The sequence below is a fragment of the Mixophyes fleayi genome, chromosome 1 (genome assembly GCF_038048845.1).
Source record: "Mixophyes fleayi isolate aMixFle1 chromosome 1, aMixFle1.hap1, whole genome shotgun sequence".
Classification (NCBI taxonomy): Eukaryota; Metazoa; Chordata; class Amphibia; order Anura; family Limnodynastidae; genus Mixophyes; species Mixophyes fleayi.
In genome coordinates this window covers 179,943,483-179,964,923 of record NC_134402.1, presented here as the reverse complement: position 1 = coordinate 179,964,923, position 21,441 = coordinate 179,943,483, and the positions used below count along the sequence as shown (strand labels likewise).

Below are 21,441 nucleotides of genomic sequence, written 5' to 3'. Positions count from 1 at the left end.
CAGATGGCGCTTATGACTAAGATTAATCAATACGTAACAAACCTACGCTATTGTTACTTGGCAGTAGGCTGATTTTAAGGAGGAGATATGTAAATATAGCAGAACTCTGTCCAGCCCTGCAAATCTAATGACACGATTCATGTGTACTTCCTTCAGTGCAGGGATTGAATTGTTACTGTTACAGAATTTCCACTAACAAGGTTGTACAATTTTGGGTAAGTAAAGTGTTTGATTATCTTTGTCCTCTGTGTTTTCGCCAGTTATTTAAACACATGCATTAACTATTTTGCTTGTTAAAACTATTGTTGTTCTCAGAAATGATCACGGTTAAGTGATCAGGTGAATAATATTTTGACAACTCTTTGCTGAGAATCGCACTTGTGTGCAATCTACCTGTAGGCATGTGTGCTGTTGAGTTGTTTTGATTCTTTTGTGGGAAAGAAAAAGTTCTGTTTATGTGCATGGTATTTTATGAAACACATTTTGTTGCAATCAGCTTTTTAAGGATATTCTATATATATATATATATATATATATATATATATATATATATATATATATATATATATATATATATTTTAACGTTTGTGGCTTCCTAGTTGTTAATATGAGCAGATTAGCATACCGGTATATAAGGGAAAGGTAACCTCACCCATTCATTTAAAATCTAGTTTTGAACCTTTGCCAACACAGGACATGTTTGATTCTGTATGTGTCAGCTAAAGGTTAGCCAGAAGTATACCTGTAATATATTTGAATGCATCTCATTATCATTATGTTTTGTTGCTAACTTTTGCAGACTGAAAACGCTATTTAATGATCTAGGGCTCCATAAGACTAAATACACACTGGTATTTGCAGTATATTATTTAGTGCATGTTAAAACAGCCATAATAATGCATATAAGCCACATTGCATTTATGCGTGGGTTTAATATACAATTGATAAACTTTTAAATGTGGTTACAAATTTGTTCAACCTGCATTTGTGTCTGTGACATAATAGGAAGTTGTCATCTTGTTGCTTGTGGAAACGCATATGTAAATGCTAGTTTACAGTGAGCTTCCACTGAGATTAATGTGATTTTTCAGCTGCACTGATGCATGCCAGGTGCATTGATAGGGAGCAAAAAGGGTTAAAGAAATCGTACTACACTGCAACACATGCTAAACAGATGTCAAAAACACACAACTGTGTACTGTCTCATTTGGTACAATGTTGTTGTTTTATTTTTACATAACTGTTTACATGTGTTAAATTGTGTTAGAAACGCACCTTAAATGCAGAATTTTTATTTTGTGGACGTACACTTAGTTTGGTTTAGTACATTTGCGGAGCCATTTTGTTTGCCAGTGGAGGCTCTGTTATGGATGTATGTCAAAGAAGCACTCGCAATATCACAGGAAAGTATGTAAGCAAATGGTAAACACATTGCTCCACTGTTCCTAGAACATTTCAGAGAACTAGGAAAGATGAAAGGAAGTAGTGCAGCTGGTTATTTACCATTCCTAAAGCAGACGCCCTGAAAAATCAAAAGGCAGCAAGCATGTTTTTTTGCTTAAGACAAAAAGGGTGTGACATACATACACATGGGGGTATATTTACTATACTGCTGGTTTAAAAAAATTGGGATGTTGTCTATAGCAACCAATCAGATTCTAGTTATTATTTATTTAGTGCATTCTACAAAATGACAGCTATAGTCTGATTGGTTGCTATAGGCAAAATCTCCACTTTTTCAAACCTGCAGTTTAGTAAATATACCCCATGGCGTAGTAGCAGAGAGCTGTCTGCAACAAGGAGACCAGACACATATGCAACAATTGCAATCCATGCAAACACTGCATGATACACGTGTTTTATGGAAGACATCAGTAACTAGATGAGTCAATAGAGGAGTGGCTAACTCAGCTAAAACTGGCTACATTTTCAAAGACACAGACAACATGATCATAGGTTGCATATTAATGGGGACTAAGCACAAGGTGTTGTAGGAATAACTGCTCCTAGAAAAAGATCTCAAGCTTCTGGAGACATTACAAATTGTTAGAACCTTTGAAACATCAAAAGACAATATAAAAGTGCTGGGAGCCTCAGCATAAAAAGTATATGCTATTGCATACTTGCCAACATTCCTGGAATGTCCGGGAGACTCCCGAATTCCAGGTAGGTCTCCTGAACTCCAGGGAGAGCTGGCAATTCTCCCACATCCTGCTCGTAGTGAGCCTAAATTTCGCAATTTGTGGTGAATCGCATAATTTTGGCCCCGCCTCCGCATAAAATGATGATTTTGTCACCGGGGTGGGGCCAAAATGACGCAATTTTCCGCGTCCCACCCCCTTCCACCACAACCACTGTCCAGGGTCTACCATACGCCATCAACAGAAAGTTGGCAAGTATGTGCTATTGTAGAGAGTAAGCCAAGGAGAGACAAATATATGGGAGCAAGACAAACGCTCGCGGACAGGGACCTCTCTACCCTATGTTTCATATATGTCCCTGTTTTCATGTCTTATGATGAATTTGTTTGCTTACTCACACGCATGGAATTCTTACCTGTAACTATGCTAACTGTAATTGTTAGCTCAAGACTATCCACGTATGTGTTATTATTAATGATAATTAGTCATGTATCCATTATTATGTTTATTGTATTCATGTATATCATATCTGTATCATGATTGTTCTGCGCTACCTCATCTGTTGTGCTATATAAATAAACGATGATCATGAAAGAACACAAAGCAGACAGCACATACTGGAAAAATTGTGGACACAAACATTACAATGAAAGTTTTCCAGCAACAAAAGACAGCACAAAAGACTCAAAGTAATAGGCAACTGTTTACTGAGGTCTACAGAAGAACACAGAAAGACAAATAAACTGAAGCTGTATGGCACAGAAGCCCCATCCGTTTTAGACCTTACAGTTAAGACGCAGTCCTCTTAACTGGGGCTATAGCAGGGTCTATACATCAAGAAATTGCTTTATTTACTTAAAGCATTTTAAATATTTTGAAAAATGTAATTTAATTATTTATTTTTACGTGTGACAAAGGTGGAGCTGGAAGCCCAAGTCCGGATCATGCATGTTAAGAGGCACTAAAGCCTAGATCGCAAATCAGTAAGAGTCCTCTTACCACTGTCAGCCAGTGTAATCAGGGAACTGAGTATCACATAGCTAATCGGGCGAAATGCTAGTTTTAAATAGTGGCCATAATAGGTTTTAATATTGCAGAGTTAAGCAGCCATCAAAAATCTGTGTTATCATCACTAAGCAATAGGGGCCATAGTTTGGCACATAATAATTTCTGAGGATATAAATCCATATACAAAGGAAATAGAATCAGTTATGGATATACCTGCAAGACTAAACCAAAAAGAGTTCGAGATGTTCAACTATTTGGCAAAATTTTTTAATGGATTTGTCCAACCCAAAACCCCTGACATGGTGGATCTCCAAATCTGCTCAAAAAGAACACCGAACAGATATGGGATTCTAAGCTTTTGAAGCTTTCAAAGAACTCATAACCAAGCAAACAGGAACAATTTTAAGTTTTGTTGCTATGAAAAAAGATTGTGTGAGTCAAATGCATGCATCACAAACAGGTCTATGGGTGGTGCTCACTGAAGAAGGAAAGCCAGTGACCTAAGCATCACGTGCCATGACAGCAACACAGAATAGTTATGCACAGATTGAGAAAGAAATGTTGGCTATAGTATGGAATGTGAGAAATTAATTTATTACATTTACGGTCACGGAACAGTGGTTGAAACAAGAGAAGCCGCTGGAACATATACCATATATATGGACGTCGGCTCCATGTTGAGATTACTAAAATGCAATACAAACAAGACAATGATGTCTCATAGATCCATTACCCAGAGTGTTACCACCCAGAAAGGATGAACCCAAGGAACACCATTATAGCACACTATCCAGTGACACATAGAAAGCTGCACTAAGGGAACGGTTTGTAATGCAAGAGAAAGTGCATTCAATAAACAAGGACTATTGGCATCTATGGAAATTGTTGTCAGATGCAAATGGTTAGGGATATAATTTCTCAGCGTCTGCACATTACAATTTTCATACAAAATGCATTGTGATTGTATGGGAGAAGTGGTGACCAAGATATGAGCAAGTGATGCAATGTTCTGGCCAGACATAAAGATTGATGAAACAAGTGTAAGGATAAACAAGAGAAAACATTGATGCCGCTCACAGATATTTTGGGATTGCCAAAGTAAACACATTTACACCAGCCACATTGATATTACATCTCATTGCAATACTCAGAAGACATATGTTTTTGACAGATTACAGACGTTTGCTCTATATATAAAAGGGTGCTGTTACTTTGCAATAAAATTGGTAATTAAACCTCTAGTCCATACTTCCTGCAATTAAATGGTTTGGTGAAAAATATGTAATCATTGTTAAGAACACTCTTACAAATAATGGTGAACTGATCTATAACTAGGGTTTCTGAAACTACAGGAACACCAATAAAATGCTTATACCTGCTCAGATGCAAATGGGTAGAAGGTTACCCATGATACCAGCGAATTTGTTTCCAGAGAGTGTCCCATTGCAATACATATGTTATATGAGACACAAAGTATTTCAAGAAAATTGCCAAATCAATGTCGGTACTCAACCCAAGGGTTAGATGCAGAACAGAATCTCAGAATGCCAACTAGCAAACAGATGAGGGGAAAGCAGATTCATCTCCGAATCACAGAGAAAGATGTACCCAGCAATGCTGCTCAAACAGGAGTTACCACAAGAGAATAACACTCAAATGAAAACAACTAGGCTTAGGACAGTGTCAAAGAGGTCAACATCAAGGACATTTTCAAATTTGAACCAATTATTTTCCATGAAGCATCACAAGCATAATAGTAGAAAAATGAACATAATGGACATCTTATACTTCAAAGGAGGGAAATGTAGCACACTAACATTATGTTTATAACATGCTTAACCCTGCACAGCTTGTTTGCCGCTACTCCGCCATGGCAACCCAATCCATGAAGCTCCCAATGAACAGTTTTTGTGCTAATGTTAATTCCAGAGGCCGTTTTGACCTCGATACTGAGTGTTACAGCCAAGGACAGACAATCTTTACTAGTTATGAACTTCCGCTCTCCTGAGCTATGAACTTGTGTGACCAACTGCTTTGCGGCTGAGCTGTTGTTGCTCCTAGACAATTTCACTTCACAATAACAGCACTTACAGTTGACTGCACTAGGAGGGCAAAAAAATGTACAAACTGTCTTGAGGGCATCCTTTGACAGTGCCACGTTGACAGTCACTGAGCTCGAGTACGTTACATTCTACGGCTAATGTTTGTCTACAGAGATTGTATGGCTGTATGCTTGATTTTATGCACCTGTTATGGGTGTGGCTGAAATAGCCAAATACACAAATTTGAAAGGGGTGTTGTGAACGAATGGGCCACCCGGTTTGTAGGGGCAAAGGAGGAAGAAGGAATGGAGGGATTTTCTTTCTTCATAGTTTCTTTCTCACCATCAGTAATCGCCTCTTATTGACCACTGCTACTGGTGTCACCTTGCCACCAAACACTCGCCCACTGCAAATTCCAATTGCGCAATAATTGTAGGAGAAACTTGCTGCCACCACTATGCTCCTTTGCGGCGCCTAGGACCGCTTACTTGTGGGGTAGCTGGTATAGATGCTGCAGTGCTTCTTTGCTGTGCGCTGGTTGGTACCTCTTGACCGCTTACTATTGACCAGGACAGCTGGATAGCGGGCAGAGCATTGACACAAAGTTGCTGGGTTAGAGTGTAAGCTTCTATCTGTTGTTCACAGGATACAGCAGGTAATAGTCTTAGGCAGAATTTTCAAGCATTGATGGTTTATTGCTCAAGAATCCTGACAAGGACTTTTCCACACCAGTTAGTGATACTAGTGTTCATTCAGATGTTACAGATGGAATGATACTATATGGTAAAACATAGCTCTTTATATAAAGTTCTACACACATACCCTGGCAGGAGGTAATCCAGCCTCCTGCTCCTTTAACCAATCCAGGCTGCTTCATGCAGCCTGCACATAAATCAATTTGGAGGGTTAGCACCCTTTTACATTGCTGCTAGTGGCACTACAATGTCTGAGATATTACATTAGATAATTTAACATTAGGATATAATATTCTCTAGACTCGAGATAACACAATTTTATACTTGAACAAAGTTTACATCAATCTGTGATTTCCTAAATCACTTGCTGATTAAAGCCATTAAAACTAGGCACACAGGGCCTGATCCAGAGCAAGACGTACACCCATTTGCGTAGTGTATTTTTGTGCACAGCGAATTTACACAACTTTGGCTATTTAGAGTAGATCTGCCACTTCTTGGCACTTGCGAGTCCTTATGTCTGAAGAGGTGTGACAGGGAAGGGAAGGGATGTTAAACGTGATAATGTGCAGTAGGGGTGTGTTCGAGCAATTTCATCCAAATTCACACTGAGGAGTAGTCACACAGATACGACTATATATATATATATATATATATATATATATATATATATATATATATATATATTCTCTTAATCTGTGCCTCACACTGGATGATTCCTACTAAATTGTCACATGTAAGGGAAGGAAGTAGTAAATATACTAATTAGTAAATTTACTCACAAGAGGAAGACAACTATGTTCTACCTTTTGCATTATTGTGTTGCAGTGTCACTTATCTGTTTTATAGCAAAATACTCACAAGTCTGTTTTATATCCACATGTATTGTCTTGGAATGTCTGGAATTTGGATAAGTGTGATTGTCTAACTCAATGGGAATTTGGAATTTCTTTGTTTTTCCTGAGATCTGAGTCTTTACATAGTAATAGGAAATATGAGCTGAATCTCTAGTATAAACAACAGTGTGAGTATAGCGGACTATAAAACATAGGTATAAAAAGGAGTTATGTTCTTTGAAGACATATTAAAAGCTAATTCCACCCAAACGAAAATATATTTTTGGATGTAATGCAGTATGATAAGGGAATTCAGAAAATCTTACTTGCCTGCCCTCCAGTAATGCACTCCTAGTGCCTCTTAGGGTGGACGTTTTTCAGATGGCAGGGTTTACGAAGACCCTCCTTGTGAACTTCCCATTTGTTAGGGGAGCACAGAAAAGTAAACTGTTCTAGTTTCACATTTATTTTTTACCTAATTCCACCCAGTACATTTTTAGGGCATTATCAGTGGTCGGACTGGAAGTTTAGAAGTGTCTGTATGGAAGATGGAAGTGACTGGAATATGAAAGTTTTACAATCAAAGCAGCAGGAGAAGTGGCAGTGTGGCACTGCCACTGTATAACGGCCTACTAAGACCAATGGGTGTAATTATTATTTAATAATCTGACACTGAAACCAGAACAGAGAATATTTTACAATAAATACAATATGCAGGACAATAGCGGTAGCAGTGTTGTTAAAAAAAAGCTGTAATTACAGTGAGGGTATCACTTGGCCACATTTTGCATGTGAGAGCACAAGAATATGGCTTAATTCATTTACAACCCCCTACATTGTTATCTTAGCATGCAGAGAGAAATAGCATAGAGCTATGTCTAGGGTACTCTTTACTCACACTAGCAGAAATTAACCAAAGAAAATGTTTGACTTTGTAGGTAAAATATACCCTATACATAATTGTAAGGGTATATTTTTAGTTTTAGTTCATGTAAAATATATGGGTTGTACATTATCCTGAAAAAATGTGGAAATCTATATTTCTCTGCATATTTGTACATTGAGTTGTGTACATTAATTCTCAGTACATTTATTAATGTGGAACTGAACAGTTACATTGCTTTCACTAAAAATTTAATTCACAAAATTAAATGGCCCCTAGTGACCAAGTTATCTTGACAACAAATACAAAACAATACTTTTGGAACTAATCTTGTCTGAGGCATGGTAGTGTTCTTATTTTATTCATCAAGGAACATTATCAAAACACAGGGCTGATTTATCAAACAGCAAAGAGCTGGTGAAGGCGTTTCTGATGTTTCACCTGATATATTAAACAGCTATCACCGGCAATACCAGTGCTAGTTTTGGCAATAACCTCTGGTGGCGGTGAGTTACACATCTGCAAAGAGAGGACCAGTATCTCCATGACAGCAAGTACCGCTCATCTGACCCAGCAAAATATATATATTTTTTTTTAATTGCGGAAATTACTGATTTTGTTATTACTGAGATGAGCAAGATAAGAAATCAACCTTATCCTTTTGGGATGTTGCATTTTGACTAGTGCTGCCCATACCATGTAATTGCTCATGTCTCATGTCCACAGTACACAGACGTAGTCATGTCCCTCTCGATTTAGAACATTGATGACTGGGTGTTTATAAGTCGGGTTTTGAAGCTGTAATTACCACTCCCTACAAAAATGGACCATGCTACACCATGCATTTTTTTTAACAAGTCTATTTTTAAAGCAATATAATAAATAGCCTGACCTTTCCTATATAAATAATGCAATCTACATCCTATTTAATTGCAGTTACATTACAAAATAAAAGTAATATTCAGTTTTAATGCTTAAGCATGAGTTAATATACATTATTTGCATTATTCATATTCCCAATGTGTATTCCCTAGATAGAAAAAATGTAATTTGGATGGATTATACCTGTGAGAAATGTGATCAGTACATTAGGTGCTTTTTTTATTGCCACTTATCACAGCAAAAAAATGTTGTTTTCATTATTTCATACCTCCCAACATTTGGGAATCAAGCATCGGGACAGGGGCTGTCCCGGGACAAAACATTCAAATCTGGGCTGGAAAAAAAATATTCATTTAAAACAACAAAAACACCAGCTTTCATCTGCTTTAGGGCTTTTCACCCCTTTGATACAGCAGCCCCATAGTCAGAACACTGTGTTTGAAATATTACTACATCTAAATTTCTACAGTATTTAATATAGGCCTAAACACTACTAACTTGAATGGAGTAAATAAATAAATCACAGAAAGGTCACAGAGAATGATGTCACTATTTGAGAACAAGCTGCTTTTGTTAACTTGGACTCTACAGTCTCTTAACCTTTCCATGTTTACTTGTTGGGTAACTTTGTACTTTTTCGATGTACGGTAAGAGTTATTCTTGCCATGGTGAAATTTTCAGCATGTTCTTTATTGACACTACTTCCTTCTGGGGGGTAAAAAGCTATAAATGTGTTCTACTTTCTGATAACCATCATATCTATAACACCGTCTATAAAAGCCATCTTATGCTGTCTTTTGGGTATTTAATGTGCTAAAATACTACCATAAATTAATATAAATGTGCTCCTATAAGAACTAAGCGCTAAATCTATCCCCATAGCCATTTCAGCATAATCAGCAATACATAATGTTGTATTGCATATATTTACTATGCTGAGGCTGCTCTTGAGTCCCTGGCGAATATCCCCCTATCCTACCAAAAAATTATTTACTATTCACCTGCAGCCTAGTGCTGCTACCAAATGCTACATTAAGGGGCGTATTCAATTGTTAGCCTTAACGCTAACAAACAAGCGCTCAAAAAATCTTACCGTTAAAACGGTAATTACTCGCGGAATTTCTTTTCGCGTGCAATATTACCGTATAAACGGTAATAATTTTTGAGCGCTCGTTTTTCAGCGTTAACGCTGACAATTGAATACGCCCCAAGTGGCACTTAAAATAATTGACATGCACACCAGTGCATTAACAACAACATTTCCAGTCTTTATTCATATAATTTCATACATCTCTTCTTATCCACTTATTGGTTTCTGCTTTTCTACTTTACAATAAATATTCTTTCTTTCTCATCTTTTACATTTTTTTACTTTTTTTTTCTCTTATGTTTTTGACAGAAAATAACAGTCACATGACATAATATCAAACATAAAATTAACACATTGTTACAATTCCCACATCCTAACCCTTCTGGATCCTGCTTGGGTTACCTCTACGTGTTCGGAAACAGGCGTGCCCTCTTCATATAATACTTTATTTGTACCGATGATCCCGGACGTGACTTGCTCACCTACCCCTCTTCCTCTTCCTTCCATAGCCCACCTATGACAGACTGCTTAAGCCCAACTTGGGTTTGCTCCCTCTACAGGGGAAATCTCATTATCCTCCCAAATCAACCACATCTTCCCTGCCTGCAGAGCAAGACTGAGGACCTGAACCAGGCTCCCTGCTCTGGTCATGTCCGGCCGTCTGACTCCTATCCGCTGCTGAATATTCATATCATTAGTTACAAGCACTTAAAGACAAGTGACACAGACATGACACTTGTGACTGTGACTTGTGACTGTGACTCCTAAACGTTTGAGGTTAACAGTGAGGTATATGGATGACATCTTATCAAGAAATTTGCTCAACAGCCTTAATAATACATTGTCTATAAACCGCTGGCAAACTTCACGAATAAACATAACTTGATATACATGTATTACAGCATCTCAACAAGATCACAATGAGAGCCAGGTAGCGGTTTATGTAGTATTTTTGATCTGTCTTGAATAATGTTATGTGCTCTAGCTGGCAGCAGAAATAAGTTTATTTCTGGTTAAAGCAATAAGATTCTCTTTGGTAATATTATGTTGCTGTGATATATTTATCTGTAATGAGCAGAAATTATGTTTGGGTAACCCACAATCCAGAATGAAAGTATTTGGAAATAGCAGGTTTAAAGATTACATGCTTGCAAAGACGGCTCTTTTCTAGCGTCTGTTTAATTATGTCTCTCTAGTAGCAAATAGTGACAGTATATTGTGGGTTTATTAGGACAGAATCCTAACGATTTATTTTCTTTGGTAGGGGGGCGTGGTTTGGTAGTATTGAGAAAATTAACCATTCAATTTTGCGTCTTTGAATATTAATCAGGTTTTAATTAACTTATGACATTTTCTTTTTTCTTTTTCAGGTTTACTCATTGTCATATGATATATACAATGACACGGGCACATGGATATATGGATTACATTTTGAATCACTAACTCTCAGAAAATAACTATTTATACTGAAATCAGTTGGAATGCTATAAAGGTTACATCTTGGAGCCAAATCCAAAGTTTTGTATTTAATCTATATAAGTATTGTAGCAATCTATATAAGCGGCAGCAGCAGCCATGCTTAAACAGATATTAGCTGATATGTACATTGACCCTGAACTGCTGGCAGAACTTAGTGAAGAACAAAAACAGATCTTGTTCTTTAAGATGAGAGAAGAACAAGTAAGAAGATGGAAAGAGAGGGAATCAAAATATGAACAGAATGAAGAACTACAGAAGAACCACAAACTAAAGAAAGGTAAATTCTGTGTTTTCATGTACAACAGATCCTCACTTTGGGCTTGATTCATTAAGGATCTTAACTTAAGAAACTTCTTATTTCAGTCTCCTGGACAAAACCATGTTACAATGCAAGGGGTGCAAATGAGCGTTCTGTTTTGCACATAAGTTGAATACTGCCTGTTTTTTCATGTAGCACACAAATATCAACTTTAAATTTCAGTGTACAAATAAGCTATCAAGTATTTGTGTGCTACATGAAAAAACAGTCAGTATTTAACTTATGTGCAAAACAGAATACTAATTTGCACCCCTTGCATTGTAGCATGGTTTTGTCCAGGAGACTGAAATAAGAAATTTCTTAAGTTAAGATCGTTAATGAATCACGCCCTTTGATACTGCCTGACAACTGACATTTGAAATAAATCTAGTCCTGATGTTCCAATTAATCAACAAGTTGGTCCAAATGTGACAGTAGATAAGAATTTGTATGGTTGGTGGTTATACTTATTCTTGCAACATGTTGTACAAAGCATCTGCACAGGAAATGAACAACCTCCACCCTATTTATTCTACACCTACACTACTTAGACAATATTAATTGCATTTAAAAAACAGTACAGTACGCCAATCCAAACATTTTACTTGCAGGAAAAACAAGCACTAAATATAAAAACATCCGAATTGTTTGTGGAAGTGTTTGTTTCAACTATCTCAAACGGGAAGACAGAAACTGAATAAAGGAAATATTTAGGAAACTAAATAGTTCAAAGGATGTAAAAAAAATAGCTACTCTGCTTTTTTCTAGGGAAGAAATATTCAGCTGTTTCTCAATTTAAAATATAGGTCCAGTCTAACATAACTCTACAGGCACTTGATGGATTTACCCGCTGAAATTTTGACTTGATATGGGATTACTTGGAAAATACATACAGCTACAGATTAACAGTTCAACTGTAGTAAATTAGAAAACAAATGGAGTAAAATAATAATAATATACAACATACACAGTTTCCAGCTGTCACCAAGTCCAGGGATTGTCCCATGTTTCGGGCTCTAGGAATTCTTATTCCTGGACTTGTTCCTGTTATGCCGTATTGACCAGCTGCACATCTCTCGCTTATGCTGCATATAAGATGCATTTCTCAGCATCTATTGTTTTTCTCTGGACTTTATTTTATTGTTTTTAGTGAAATCATGTAAAGAGGAATAGGGATGGAGCCTGTTAGTTCTAATGACCGCAAACCCACTTCTGCTTGTGCCTGCGGTAAGGACAGGACCGCCATCAGGGAGTACAACAGTATAAAGCCCATAAACAGTATGGAGCCCCACCAGCTCTGAGTCCAAACAAATGTATTAGGGGAGGGGGGGCTTCACAGTGAAATAAGGGCAGCAGTTGCTCCTCAGATGTGAGGGGTAGGGTGGGGCAGGCCTCAACTCTGAATTAAGGGATGCTGCAGTGGATCCCCTTATATGCAGTGCATCCCCCTTCACACCCAATATGTGGAGGCCCCACTGCTGCTACCATTTGCTCCAGTTCCAGCCCCCCAAGTGCACATCTTCCCAACAGAAAGGTGCCCCACTCCAGGATAGAGAGCTGCGACTAGGCAGAGAGACTCCCTTCAGTGTAGTTAACGTAATTGAATTAATGACACTGTCAATGGAAAGGAGTCAAAAGGAGCCAGCAGGAAGAATCAGACAGGTAAGTAAACTCCTGCAGGGGTTAGATAGAACCAGGGATGGGGGCTGACTAGAGAGAATGTGAGGGATAAAAATGTTGGGAAGAGGATAATTTAAAAATGGGTGTGCGTTGAGAAAGTGAAGGACGGGGGCCCTGTCAGTTACATTGCTCCTGGGCCCCACAATTTCTGGTGGCAGCCCTGGGATAGGGAGCAGTATATTTTAGATGCTGCATGTTCACATACTTGTGTTCACTCCGACCGCAGGTGTAAGGGCTGATCACATACCACATGTCAAACATAATCGTGTTTCACTTGCAATGATAGTGGGGCGAGTTCTATGCACACAGAACTCGCCAGACTCAACACACACAACCCAAATGCTGTAGACACAGCAAAACACTACAACATTCAAATATGTTTTCTGCCTATAGATAACTCTCACTTATTAGATTGCACATGTCAAAGATTTGTTAATTTAGTTTTTTCTTTTTTTTGTTACGTATAGATATAGCACAAAGCTGCACATGGATACACGTGCATCTAATACAGACCACACAGTAGAGCTGCATCCGTGGCAACAAAAATAAACAACTCTGATGGTATAAATATATGACTGAAAAACACAGATGTAAAGCAATGCTTTTATAAAAGATTCATGACATTCATGGCATGTATAAGGCAATAAATGAAAGACATTTGTAAGTGAACAACCTATTTAATAATATACATTATGTAGGCTGTTATTAAGCTATGAGACAAAGAGACATATTTGGGAACTGACAGAAGAAGTTTAACATAAAACTGCATATCCTGGATGTGTTTCACTCTCTTAACCATAACCTTTGAAAACATATACCACTTATTTAACTTGCCTAAAGAATAACGACACTGAGACTTATGAAAGTGGCTAAAGAAGGTCACAGTTTATTAATTAATTAAATGACTAAGTGGCGGTGAAAGTGAACTGTGAGGCAGCTAATTCAAACTGATATTTGGAACCAAGTGTGGATGGCTAACGGCCTACTCCACTTAACGGGACAAATCCTTAACTGCCTGGCCAGCGCTAAATCTGACGTCAGAGTGACTATGCCCCCACCCGACTACACAGTGGCCACCCTCAGAAGCGGGCCAAGGGATCCACACCAAAAAGGACCATGAGTCACTTTCCTCGAAGGGGGTTGCACCTGCGTTCAATCAGCGATGATAACGCTGTATCGATCAGCCGCTGCCCACAGTGATGTCATACCAACTGTGCCTGCCCTGTGGCGTGGGAAAAACCAGGTTAAAACTTGCACGGCATGGGAGCAGGGTGGTCCATAAAGGGCATTTCGCACAGTGAATGAGAAAGGGCATGTGACATGCTAGGACTTATATAAACAGATTTCCAGGCACTCCCCCTCGTTCCTCATTGGTCGGCTGGGATGTGTCAATTTAGCTCCTGCAGGTAAGGTTAACATTTACTTCCCCATGTAGTGTATTTAAGTGCTTTCGTCCATATGGGACTCTCTTTTCAAAAGCATTAAACATCAAATTTTGTTGAAGAAACAAGGGACAGGGACAGAGGGACTTGGGTCTGTACCAGGAAGACGGATCACTGGGTGATTAAGAATGTTTGGTGAAAGTACTTTCACCCAGTCCGTTTCATTGCTTAAAGGAAGTATGAAAGTTATTTAAAAATGTAACTGGTTGTACTAGTAATGCAGGTGGATAAGTGCTGACTGACTCATGCTCTTTGGAGAGTAGATACTGTTGTGTATCTGAGATAGCTTAGAAAGTAATTTGATAATCTTCACCACTGGATTTTCAGCATACTGATAGCACATTCCCAATTTAGCACAGAAACAGTGTACAAAGTTTTGTAATTGGCACATAAGTAAGGAACATAGAAAATAAATTAGACATGTGTGCAGACATTGGAAAAAACTGTGTAGGTCAGCGCTCAAGCTCGGAGAAATTATGAAAAGTCATGAGAGGGGATAAATAGTTTTAGGCGTGAACTTTGTGATTGTTTGAGCTTTGTGTCAGCTGACATTACCTAAAGCATTGGACTGAGAGTGATTGCTACTGCTTCAGACTATGTAAGTGTGTGCTGTTCATATTGCTCTGGAGGATAGTGCAATTTGCGATTATGCAAAAGCCAATCTGATTTCATGTTGAGCATAATACTTGCCTACTTAGGCAGAATGTCCGGGAGACTCCCCGGAGAGTAGGCCACCTTCCCTTATCCTGCACACTTCCTGAGCGAAGTGAGTGGAGCACGGGCCACTATGATTCAATTTGCATGATCATGCAGCAGGGGTCAGGCTGTAATGATGGGAATCACATTGCAATGTTCCCTGCACTTGCCACTTTGATCTCCCAGGCAGGAAACTCATAAAAGTGGGTAAGAATACTTCAGCTTCAATACAATACAGAAAGTCATTCTCTAACGGGCCTATTCAAATGGAGAAAAAACCCTATCTCCATCAAAAATACCTATCAAGAGGGTAATGCCACCTCTGAGGGCGATAAGATTCACCAGGTCTATTTAACAAGGATCAACATAATCCTTCTTATGTTATCACCATCTCAAGATTCAGTAACAGAAAACAATTTATGAATAAATGCTTTATTATTTTAATACTTTGAAAACATTTTTTTTTAAATTGTTAACTATATTTTTATTATTATTTAAAAAAAATGGCAGCATGCATACCTATATCCCCGAGACTAGTAAAGCCTTACCGCTCGTGACCAGTATCGCCAAGGCACCTGAATATTGTGCAGTTGCCTTGGTGACATTTTATTGATCATGGTGGTAAGTGGTTTTCTATCTCTGCGATAAGAGGTGGCAGAAAACCAACCCTATCACTATATCTTAATAAATAGGTGAAACTATAGATTATATGTGTAAGAAACTAAGGGTATGGAATATGGATGCAGCTTGGACTATTCTTTCTACCTATGCTCTCTCCTTTTCTTGCCCTCAACAGACATATGAGTGGCTCTTAGTTCAAGAATCCATTTTTAAAATGATGTAAGCTGCATTCTGCAGCATTCAGTACTAGGTGCTCAAACAGAGGGTAAATGTTAACCTCTCATGTGAATGTGATGTAACAGTATCTTATTGTCAGAGACACTTATACACAAGAACACATGTGTAGTAACAATGTAGTATACAGGATATAGCATATCCTTTTAAAACATTGTTTATGCTGACAGTTACAGTTTCCTTCCTAACTTCCATTACATCTCCCTTGATTTTTCTTGTGCATTATCATGATTTTATAGAGCTTATCTTTTAATTTGTAGTAAACAAACTAAAGCTTTCATCTTTTTTTTGTTTTAAGTTATTGGAAATTATATAATTATTTGCTGTCAAGAATTGAGTATTTGTAGCTGGAGCATTCTCAAATCTTACCTCAAAAACCTGTCTCCAGTGCACTATTGTAATGGGTTCAGTAGAGCCATGAACACTGCCAGGGTTGGGATGGATGTCCATGTGTGTATATATAATATATATATATATATATATATATATATATATATATATATATATATATATATATATATATATATATACCAGCTTATTTAAAGATGGACTGTTACTTCAGACCTGCTTTATGTCACGGGAAAGTCACAACTTAATGTTGAGGCCAGAAATCGAACTTGTTAGAACAAATGCGTCCACCTCTAAATGAGTCTGAATTTGTCCCGTGACAAAAGTTCTATATCCGGGTATTGGAGTAAGTAATGAGTGTGGATGATATATATATATATATATATATATATATATATATATATATATATATATATATATATATATATTTAACTTAGTAAAAGTCCTTGTTTAATTGGCTTCTCGGTCAAGCTTTCTCCAGACAGACCCGGCGAAAGCTGTCACTGGCTGGGAGGGCTTGAGGTAGAGAAAAGATTTATCTCCATTGATAACACCCCTAATAAATGAATAGGTCCCACATTGTTAATGAGTAGACTCCCTATTTACCAAGCCCTGAATCCGGCAATAGATATCGCTGTCCGGCAATAGATATCGCTGAGTATCACCAGCAATTGCCTTTGCTGGCTGCCTCCTGCGATCGCTTCCCCATGCAGGAAACCTATTTAAGAAGGATTGCAGCGGTATCTGTACCGCAACAATCTAGTGATTGCAAATTGCAAACGGATAAAGAATAGAAAAAAAAATTGTTTTAAAAAATTGTTAAAATTTTTTAAAAAAATAAGAATTTTAAAATAATTATAAATGAAACAAAAATGCTTTATTTAATAAAAAAAAATAAATCATTTTTTTCATTAAATCAATTCAATTTGCTGTGCATGCCTATGTAGAAAATAAAATATATACCTTTCTTTCTTGGCACTATAACGGCAGCAGACCTTCTATAAAGCACATATATTTGAGACCCTTGTACTTTGGAGAACTTGTTAGTTAAGTGTTGGCTAACATTTCTGGAGTACACCAATTGTTTGTATTAAGTAACCTTGGGGAGAATCAGGAATTCAAGTTTGTGTTCATTTGTCTAATTTGCCTATTTCTTCCTAGAAGACCCAAGACACTCTTCTAAATATGCTATCAAAAGAAATTCCTGTCCGTCTGTCCTGAAAAAAAAACAATATTACATTTGCTCAGATAGACTAAAATTATTTTTGGTGAAACCGACTCATCTCCAAAACAGACAAATGTGTTTGCTCATGAAGGAGTGAAAAGTCTTTGGTTATAATGTGTTTAATAAGCCACTTTGATTAGATGTAATTTAGAAAGAGGCACAAGTTTTTTAAAGGCCACTTTCTCAAAACCTCCTGAAGCTACACCAATTATATTGCATGTTATTTTTCTTTTTATTGCTAAACACTTTTTTAAAGCCTTGATTTGAGCACTTGGGGGAGGTGTGTAAGACATCTGTATACTGTTATGGAAGCATTTACACAAAATGTTTGGGATTTGGAAAATGCTTTTCTACTTTGAAGCACCATGTCCAAATCAATTTAAAACTAAAAAGAATCACTGTTTTCAACAAGCTATCCCTAGCATTCCCCTCGTCAATATATCATAGTTGCTTTCTACTGTTGCCCTCTGGGAGATATGGGCGGAAGGTGTGGTGGAGATGGTGGGGGTGGTGCTGTGACGTGTGTCATTTGGCCCCTCCCCTGCGACAAAAGCGATATTTTGTCATAGGGGCCAAATTACATAATTCACCGCAAATAGCGTTATTTAGGCTCCCTATGGGCAGGTTACAGGAGAATTGCCTGCTCTCCCAGGAATTCGGGAGTCTCCTGGAGAATCCGGGAGAGTGGGCAAGTATGCATTATATTGTTTAGCTGTGCTCCTCACAGAGGGCCTGATTCATTAAGGAGAGTAAAGCAAAAAAAAGGAGTTTGCATTGGAGGGGATAGGTTAATTTAAAATGTGTGGACAGATTTATAGTTTGGGTAGAGAATGTCCTAGATCAACTTTAATATTTACCATATACAGAAAGCAAATAGCTTTGTTACGTTTGATGCCATTTTCTAAAAAGTTTAACAGTTACAGTATTTTTGATGGTTTTATTTTACATATCATTTTGCTGTGCAAAAATAAAATGAGCCTGTCCTTGTCACTGCCAGTAAGCACAAAAGTTAATTGTTAGCCATGAGTCACGGGAGTAATGCTTCGTGACTAATTGTTTGAGAACTTGATTCCTGTTATGCTTCATTCTTCTGTTGTGGAATGTGGGCCTTGTTAACTCTTATAACAGATGATTATCCAAGTGGGCCAGTAACGGTCTCTTTAGGAATATCCAGAACAGTGTTTCTATAATATGTCAATCAGCAAGCCAAATAATGTGCATCTAAGTTGCTTTTGCTCCAACAAGCCCCCTTCTTCTCCGTTTTGCCTCTTCAATCTTAAGGGGCAGCAAGCGGCCATAAGCACTAGATCTACATATGGCCGCAAACATAACTGGTGCTTTTTGGGCATAAGTAAAAAAAAAGCGTATTGTGGGCTGAAAACACAGTTTGCATCAAACTTTACATGAGCTCTAATTTCTCGAATATATGCTACTTAATAAGTCAAGTGAGCTAAGCACTATAATGAAGGCTACGCCATCTGTATATTTTATACTTTAGAGTTGCCTTGATGAGATGTCTGAGAGCCAACAACCTTCACTGGTTCTTAAACAACTCTAATTTAGAACTATAAATGTGTAATTATAGTATTATTGAAACTGAACTGCACTCAAATGATATGCCTGTTGCCTTTTTGTCAGTAACTATCAAGCGCATACCTTAATCCTTTTTATATACGTTGTTTGCAGACAGAATTTATGTGTTAAACAAGCATTTAATCAAAAGTGTTTTCCTATGAATGTGAAAGTAGCCATTTGAACATGATTTTAATTTTCTACAAAGTAGCTACATCTTGGAGCACCAGTGCCAGATTCTGAAGAGTAGCATAGGCATACTTCCCAACTGTCCTGATTTCAGCCGGACAGTGCATTTTTTAAGGATCTGTCCTGCTGTCCCGCCAGGGACATGTTTGTCCCACATGTGGGAATGCTGGAGGAAGGGAGGTATGTATGTGGCCACACCCCCTTTACAACATGACTACGCTCTCTGTCCTGCTGCTGGGGGCAGACATGATGAGAGGTATGTATAGGTGCCGCAGGAAGAAGCCCTTAAATAGGAAGATCATCACATTTATTTCCCTGCTGCTCTTTTTTAATCAAATGAACATCTTGTAACCCTTAGTGCGGGCTCGAGTAGTAGTACAACACTGCCAAAAGTCAGTACTGCGCACGCATGGGGGCGTGACTGTGCAGACCAATAGGAAGCTACAAGCAGATAGTTTGTAGCCTCCTATTGGTCCACAGGGTCACACCCCCATCTGGCAGACATATATGGCTGGTTAACAGTTTTAACCAGATGAATAAGCCAGTACCCATTTTACTGAAAACGAGTTACCCATGGGAAAAAAATACTTCAGCATTCAGTTCCTGGAACTTCACTATGGGGAAGGCGCAACTCAAAAAATTAAACTTTAATGGGAGCTCAACAATAGATGTCACACAGGGCCCCACCTTTCAAAAAAGATGGCTATGTGAAGCATATTAATTTCAGTTTCCTGTTTTTTTTACATTCTAAGCTCCTCAATAGTCAGTGGAAGCATTTGTTTATATGGAAAAGTAAAGTACTATAATACTTAAGAAAGAAAGCAAGGTATTCAAACTATAAAGCACTAATGTAATTATCCATTAAATGAAGGTACCCTTTAGTTCAGTCAAGGAAAGCTGGCTCCAAAAGACACCAATGGGAATTTGTAGGCGTGATCTCCAACAGAAGTTGCTGATTCTTTTATAATGCAAAAATGCATCTCCTACTGCAATGGAGGAGGGGGCATAAACTATAATATCTAAAAAGAGGGGTTGTCTGCATAATGTAGTTGGCAATTGTGCTGTAATTGAAGCATGTGTAATTGCACTGAGCTGTTGTGTAGGAGGCTCTACTGTGAATTCTGCTAAGGCCCCATTTTGTCTATAACTGGCCCTGTTTGGTCCTCTGCTATTCTTCTTGGAGGGTCCTGATTTTGGTTTTACATTTTGGTGTGCCACATCTCCTGGAGCGTGTGTGGCAGTGCTGAGCCATCCCCAACCTCCCTACTCTCTCCTCCCCTCTTTTCTTCCCATAAAACTCCCTTGCATTGCCACACAAAACGGTGGCACATGCTTGTGGCACTCACTCACTAAAGTGAGTGGGACAACAGTCCTTGCAGTTGGAGCAAAATATCATAGTCTTTATGAAAGTTCTTAGTGTAGACAGCTCATATAAATAATACAAAAACAACAATGATTTTTAGTACTCCAAAATGAACTTATGTCATAGGTTAGCATTTTTTTTCTTTAAGTCAGCAGACCTTAATCATAAATTAAAGAGCAAAGACACTCATTACGATAATACACCTTTTTGAAAGTCCACTGCACCCACAAAAAAGAACACTACTTTTTTTTAATTACATAATAAAAAATATCAGTGATCAAACAACCAACATTAACTGTTTGACGTTGGTGATAAAAATTGATAAGTGGTAAATACCAATGATTATTGTATTATTGTATAAAACTAAAAAGAAGTGGGACTACCTAGTTTGCTCAGTTATGTCTCATTATAGACCACAGAGTCATACCTCCTACAACAGTGGGATTTAAAGGTAATCAAAAGTGTAGAAAGGGGCAGAGAGTCAGACAACATGCGACTGAAGGGAAGAGGTCAGTGAAAAGATGAGAAGAGTAGAGAGACTGGAGAGTGTACTGCTGTGTGCTTAAAGAAGACAATCATTATAAAAGATTAGCTACCAAGAAACAGGGGGAGTGGTGATTAGATGGAGGCAGATAGGGCTCTGGTCCTATCCACAGCCCCATCAGAGCTGGATTGAAGGCGGATGAGAGTGACTGGGATTGGACCACCTGGTCACAC

The 21,441-nt window shown here is 38.0% G+C and overlaps 1 protein-coding gene across 3 annotated transcripts in view; it reads left to right on the top strand.

Annotated features, from left to right (window-relative positions):
• Positions 1 to 21,441, top strand: part of SH2D4A (SH2 domain containing 4A) — a 113,492-nt gene that overhangs the window by 41,087 nt on the left and 50,964 nt on the right. For 2 of the 3 annotated variants that reach the window (XM_075204581.1, XM_075204579.1), the window contains exons 1-2: positions 124 to 215; positions 10,948 to 11,333. In XM_075204581.1, coding sequence (XP_075060682.1) covers positions 11,153 to 11,333 — 181 coding nt within the window. In that variant the 5' untranslated portion in view covers positions 124 to 215; positions 10,948 to 11,152. Of the gene's footprint in view, positions 1 to 123; positions 216 to 10,947; positions 11,334 to 21,441 lie in introns of those variants that run through there. The other variant, XM_075204580.1, reaches the window with a different exon arrangement.